The 7,168-nt window shown below is 40.9% G+C and overlaps 1 protein-coding gene across 2 annotated transcripts; it reads right to left on the minus strand.

Annotated features, from left to right (window-relative positions):
- Positions 1 to 331: 331 nt before the first annotated feature.
- Positions 332 to 7,133, minus strand: NDUFB1 (NADH:ubiquinone oxidoreductase subunit B1). 2 transcript variants are annotated; one of them, XM_081157527.1, is made up of 3 exons: positions 7,054 to 7,133; positions 1,342 to 1,486; positions 332 to 441 (listed from the first exon to the last, which is right to left on the minus strand). In XM_081157527.1, the coding sequence occupies exons 2-3, from the start codon at positions 1,476 to 1,478 to the stop codon at positions 405 to 407; spliced, it is 174 nt and encodes a 57-aa protein (XP_081013653.1). In that variant the 5' UTR covers positions 1,479 to 1,486; positions 7,054 to 7,133; the 3' UTR covers positions 332 to 404. The 2 variants fall into 2 exon arrangements, with proteins under 2 accessions (XP_081013653.1, XP_081013654.1); XM_081157528.1 differs by having other exon boundaries at positions 1,342 to 1,479; positions 7,054 to 7,123.
- Positions 7,134 to 7,168: the final 35 nt, after the last annotated feature.

The following is a 7,168-nucleotide window of genomic DNA, read 5'->3' on the forward strand; positions in this document are numbered from 1 at the left end:
ACGCACCAAGAGGTCACCGGTTCCATCAATTCCTGGTCAGGGCACATGACCAGGTTATAGGCTGGAGCCCCAGTAGGGGGCGTGCAGAAGGCAGCCAATTGATGTTTTCTGTCTCATCCATGTTTCTATCTCTCTCTCCCTCTAAAATTTAAAATATATATATATATATATTTTAATTCTATTAAAAATAAAAGAACAGAAAATTAAATGCTAATTGTAAAGTTAACATCAAAGTACACAATCAGGCACTCAGTAATTATTTTTAAAGCTAGTGTGCCTATTACTTGAAATGTGAAAGATTACTCCAGCATTAAAAGGACCACATTCCAAATTGTTCAAATTAAGTGTTTTTATTTTTCTCATAATTTAAAAAATGTGAACATTCTGTAATTCAGCCACAGCCTTTACTTCCAGGTAACTTCTTCATTGGGTCTCAATTCCCTGTGTGGAAAGAAAAAAGGAAGGAAAGGAAAAAGTATAAATAAAACTTATGAGGGGATAAAAGGGAAAGTCAGAATAATATGAATTCAATACTTTATATTCTATTAAATTAACCCATTTAAAAGTTTATTTTCATTCAGCATATTCCTTCTATTCTCTCCTGGTTTTAAACCTTTACCCTTTTTTAAATTATATTTTTCCAGATTAAACTGTAATTTCTTAGCCTATCTTCCTATGAAAGCTCAATGAGTTTATTGAACGTTTCTAGACACTTTCCTGCTCATTTTATCTTTCCTGAAATCCTTGACTGTGAACTTCCTCTACAGTGACTGTGACTGCTGCTCAGTTCTCTTGTCTCTTGAGCTTCCTCCTACCCAGATGCACATCCAGCAGCAGACACCCTGCCATCTACAGAGACACAATGGCGGCTACCAGTGCCACTTGGTCACTCAACCACCACGCTTAAAGCTCTCAGGCTGTGTTGCTGAGAACAAAGCAACAAGCCACAATTAGCACCATTTATTTCAGCTACCCCATGGCTTAAGTAACAGGGTATATAATAATATATGTGAAAGCTGTATGTAACGTAGGCTTTGGTGGGAATGGTTTAATTTCAAACATTGTTTCTATATTAAAATGCACCCTGAATTCCAAAAAAAGGGGGATTTTTCAAAGATCTGAAATAGCCTGTTCATAAACTGAAGACTTATTTACATTCCAAATGTAACCATACAGTGTTATGCAAGTACTAAACAACAAACAAGACTACAAAATAATATCACTTAAATCTAAGGCCTTGAGGTAGGGGGATTTAGCCCTTCTATTTATTTTTGGCATATATGATATTAAGAGTACTTCCAAAAGCTGGCTAATTGTTGGTTTCAAAATGCCCAAACGAACCTTTTAAATAACAAACTCTTGTTCCGGAAGGCAGTTAGCTTTTCGTCATTCTTTCTGTCTAGGTAACATCCAATGACAAATCCCATAGGGACAAGAACATGTACCCAGTGGTCCCGCACAAGCTGAATTAAATTCATCCTGAATGCTTAAAAAAAAAGAAGATTGTCATAAATATAACTGTCTTTGAAATATCTTTTCAAACTGAATCTGAAACAGGAATATAGCCCTGAATATAGGAACAGGTATTAAAAGCATAAGCCTCTCTAAAGTTGCATGGCATCAGAATGTAGTATACTACATAAAATCTACTTAATAAATATTATATAGATGGCAATGATTAGTATAAGAATTATAATGCACTAAAGTCAATTTATTAACTTTTCCCTTAGTTTCATCAGTGATCTGCTGATATAATGCAGAAAGAGAGTATAAATTCTACCTGCAAAAGCTGAGTATCTGTACCCACCTAGTATTGACTTAAAACTTTTACATGTGTAAAGCTTTTAGAACCTCTCACAATGCTAAAATATAGACTAATACCATTCTGCCAGAAGCAGAATTCTTTAGATAAAGCTGTAATTACTGAATACTAATTTTTAAATCAGCAATAATCTTGTCTTGGATAAATCTCATTGGCTATGATACCGCTACTGTGCAAAGCCGAAAACTAATTTTTGAAAGGAAATGAAAATATCTGAAATTTTTAAAAAACCATATTCAATAATGTCACAGTAGATCTGAATGTCAATTAAATGACACTATAAAAGACATAGAGAGAAGGGAACTTTTATAAAATGACTATTAGGTACCAAAGACATCATAGTATACAGTCCTATGCTTAACATGAAATAACTATATCCTCCTTATAAATAAGAAAGCAGCTTAACTCAAATAGGTATTAAGTGCAGAGCTGGAATTCAAACTTAGGTTCACTCCAAAGCTCTGGATGCCTTCGATTATATCACAGTGCCTCTAAGAGACAACTCCCTGAACTGATACTTATGGTACTTAAGAGCTTTTAAGTTCTAAGAGTTCCCAAAGACAGAGGAGGAATATGAGAACTAGAAATCATCATACGGAAAATAAGTTTACACTAATTCAATAAAAACATAGGTGAACTGTCAATTTTCTGTAAAAATTTGCACATAAAGATGAACTCAAAATACACCCCTGTGTGCAAGAATCTAAAATGAATAAATCATAGAGAATGGCTGAGAACACATTGATGACACCCTAGAAAGAATTCAGTCATGTGACAGTCACACATTCTGAGAAACGCATCCTTAGTCAGTTTCGTCCTTGCGCCTACTACACACCCAGGGTACACGGTACAGCCTGCTGCTCCGAGGCTACAAACCTGCACAGCATGTTGCTCTACTGAATAGTAGGCAATTGTCACACAACGGTAAGATAAAAAATGGCGCACCTGTAGAGGGCACTGACCATGAACGGAGCCTGCAGGACTGGAAGTCGCTCTAGGCGAGTCAGTGGTGAGTGGTGAGTGACTGTGAAGGCTAGGACACTACCGTGGGCTTTATAAACACAGTCCTACAAGCCTTCCCCCTGCTTCCTTCCGACACGGTCAGAAATAGAACCCCGAAGCTGTCAATGCTGCTCCAAGAACAGGGAGGTGGGCTGGACTGATTGGAAATACCGAGGAGAAACTGGCTGGGAAAGGCACAGATCACCGTGACAGAGACTGTCAGGAGGGAGTGAAAGGTCGCCTGAGATCAGCAGGAATGAGAAATCAAGATGGGCCCTGGCCAGTGTGGCTCAGTTGGTTGAGCGTCATCCTGTACACCGAGAGGTTGCTGGTTCGATTCCCGGTCAGGGCACATGCCCGGGTTGTGGGCTCAATGCCCATAGGGGGCATGCAGGAGGCAGCTGATAATGTTTCTCTCTCATCTATGTTTCTCTCTTTCCCTCTTCCTCCAAAATCAATAAAAACATATATAAAAAAAAGAAATCAAGATGGAAGGATAAAGGAACACAAGGGACTGTCATGGAAACGTGGTTTTGCACGCTGGAGCAGTGGTCAGATTAAGGAACTTTGTGGTATTCATGGAAAGGGCACTTAACATGGACAGGGTGTAGAACTGAGGACACAACAGTTTGAATTTGGAAATTTGTTTTTGGTTCCATTGACCCTATCTGGCACAAAGGGCTTTCTCTGGCATTGAGCCGAGGGAAGAAATAACTTATCTATGCTTTATATCATTACAACCTGAAAATATTTCCAAAGTCCAGGGACAGGCTGGTCCCACACTACCACAGAAAGCTTTTACTAAAGTCGCAGTGGCACTTAATACTTGTTAGATAGCTCCTGTGGACCTATGTCCTCATACAGGGTCTTAGGTCCTCAACAAAGAATTTATAACAATGTTCTCTGAAGACTCTCATCAGGCTAGATCTGGGAGGGCAGCAGCACCCTCTGAACGTGTAGTGCTGGGGGGGACAGGCTCCTCTGTGCTGAAACAGGTCAGTGGCTCACGGACTGGGATGTCATCTCTGCACTCGAACTGCTGTCCGTGAGGGAACCTACTGCCAAGACCTACAATTATACTCCAGCAGAGAAAGAAAATTCCTTCTGAACCACATCTCTTTCCATTTCTTACAGGAAATTCAGTTTCATCACAATCTTATGGTTCCACCATCCTATATACGGTATGTCATTGACTGAAATGTCATTAATATGGTGCATGACTATACACTACTGCTAACAAAAGTGCTTAGCACTGAACTGTGCTAGGATTATGTAGACTGGATTTCTGCCCCTCCTTCTAAGATTCTGGTTCTCACACACATTCCAATTCTTCATTTCTCAAACCTGAATCACTCCTATTTAAAGGCACTGGGTTAGGAAATGCGCATGAAGTTAAAAATTGCACAATTACATGATACCTTGACGATATTACAGGTTTGGTTCCAGACCAGGCAATAATGTGAGTATCCCAATAAAGTGAGTCATAATCTTTTTGCTGGTGGAGGGTCTAGTCTTCAATTTGTAAAAAACACAACACCAGTGAAGTGCAATAAAGTGAAGCTAGGTATAGCTATACTATATACTGTCTTTCATAAAGTGTAATATTACAGAAGGTTCCAGTCTGAATGTCACTGATCTAGAAAATTAGGGTGTAAGTAAATAAGGTGTTTAAAATATATAATTTACACTTTAGTTATCAACTAATTTTACGTTTCAGTCTATTGTGTACAGGTGGAATCCTCAAGCTCGACTATACATCAAAATCACCTAGGGAGTCTTTTTCAAAACTAACTATTCCTTGGTCCTACCTACCTTTGGGGTGGGCTGGAAAAATCTGCATAGTTGAAAGAACTCTCCAGCTGATCTGCTACAGATAGTTCTTGGACATATGAATATAAATGTTAACTAATCTTATTTCCTAGAAGATGGTGGTTCTCTTAACATTTTTTGCATTTAGATCCGTAAGTACTTTTTGATAAATGCTTAGGTACTTTGTGTGATTATGACCATTGGCCACCAAGTTAGCCACTTGTTTTATAAACTTGAGCCAGTCAGGTATGGGAATAACAATGCATGCCTTAGTCAAGCAGGAAAATGAAACTTTGAAAACACTATGCTGCAAAAATACTAGACAATATAGGACTCTATAAAAAAGTCCAGTGGTATTTTTTCTGCCACCTGTCCTTATAAAGTTCCTTAAATTTCTTAACAGGTGTCAATTCTAACTCTTAACATAACTGTTAGATACTGTTTGTATTTAACCAACACCAAAAACGTAATGTGACTCTCAGCCCAAAACTGTTTTAAATAAGCCCACGGCCACCTGTGTGCTGTCAACCACTTACTACTGGCATTCTTTCAACATGGCCAGAAGTTAACTTTTATCTGGTTCTACTCTGAGGAGGCTCTTGCTGAACAAAGGTCTTATGAAATTCTACAGGTAAAGATAGGGGGACTGATAGATAAAAGGATTCTGTACATTTAAAATCCAGAATTGGAGTCAACCACCATGAAGGAAGCCTGATTTCATCCCTAAGAAGGAAATGGCAAATCTTAGTCCCAGAGGTATTTCATATTACAAGTGTAAAATCTACAATTTAATAGACTTCAGAAGCAGTAGCACTGAACATAATTTTTCCTGTTCATTTCACTTCGAGTGGATGCCCAGGGAAGTCAGATTTATGGACATAAAAACTGAGCCAGAATGATTCCTTGGAGAATGGATAGGAGAGGGAGAATAGACAGGCTTTCAGGCTCTTGGTCATGGGTCCAAGACCATAAGGGATGGGCAGTGAGGACCTGGGACAGGCTCCAATGAGATAAGCCTAGGTTTGGATGGGTGCCCATGAGGGCACTGAACATATAGGGGTGAGCAAAAGTTAAGTTTACAGTTGTGAGTATGCGAAACACAGAGTTTATTCTTATATTATTTTTTAATTACTGAATTATTTTCTATGCAAACTATAAACCTACTTTTACCCACCCTGTATCAATGTCTTCTTTATATGAAGATTCCCTTAAGAAAAGTTTTGCTCTTGAGAACTGGGGTACCTATGGTATTCCTGGAAAAAAACCCAAAACTAGTTGGCTTTTATCTTATGGACTCAAGGAATCATATCACCCATCAATTTTTTTACCTACTTCTAGAAAGAGCTGACTCTCATAGCAGTCTGTGTAAGGGACTATTCTTTCTGCTTTTCATAGTCACCAACTCAAGTAATACTCACAGTACTATACAAATAGTAATTAATACATATCCCCAATGCAGTAGACGTATTTTTTTCAGATGAGGAAATCCAGGTACAATCAACTTGCCAAAGGGCACAGCTGCAGTAAGTGGCAGAGCTGGGATTATAGTCAGGCGGTCTGGCTGCTTGATCCAAGCTCTTTATTTCTGCCTTACTGTCTCTTACAGTAAGTGTAGAGGTACATATTTATATTTATATCATTCCTCACTTTATCTTATTTTCCCTAGTACGCATTACTTTTTCTTCAACCCAATTTTTCCCACTTAACTTCTAAAAAGAAAACTATCTGGTGTGTATATTTTTTTTGCAAGTCACTCTGAATTCACATGGAAAAATAAAGATTAGACGTTCAAACATATATACATTTCTATTTTCGAATTGGTCTCCACAGCATTTTATATGTATTGACCAAAAAGTGTCGATTTTAACCGATGGAAAAGGAGCGCTGGATGCACGGAGAAACTGACCTCCTTGAAGTCACCTGACTTAACGACACATGCAGCCCAGGAACCAAGCACAAAGTAAATATTACGTTTTTTTAAAGCGCACATTTTGTGGAATGGTCGGCTCAAGATGGTCTGGGATTTACGAGAGAGGGCGAGGTCAGCTTCCAACCGTAACGAGGACGGACGCTGGAACCGGGACGAGCGTGAGGCTCCCTCCCCGCTGCAGCCCAGCTCCGGGTCCCAGGCGCTTTCCTTTACCGTCACCGCCCGGCCGGGGGGGCGGCCCCCCGAGATCAGTAACACGCTTTCCACTCTGAGAGCCTCCGAGTCCCCTTTCCACCCGCCACCGGTCGGGAAACGCGGCCCCGCCGCCCGCCAGAACCCCGCTTCCCGTCCCTTTTCCCGTCTCCTTCGCCCTGACGCCCGGGGAGGCCCAGACCTCCCCCCCCATCGTCGACGGCTCTCCTAGGGCCGCACGCTCCCCGCCTGCACGACAGTGGTCCCGGCGTCTCGCCACCCCGGGCCCCCGACCCACCTGCGGTCCCGGCGCCGGCCACGACCCCGCAACCAAGGGCAGCGGCGGGTCCAGCCTCCTGCGCCGGCGGAAGCCGCGGCCTTGGGACACGCCATTCGCCGCGCCCGCTCCACGA

The sequence above is a fragment of the Miniopterus schreibersii genome (assembly GCF_964146895.1).
Source record: "Miniopterus schreibersii genome assembly, chromosome: 1".
Lineage (NCBI taxonomy): Eukaryota > Metazoa > Chordata > Mammalia > Chiroptera > Miniopteridae > Miniopterus > Miniopterus schreibersii.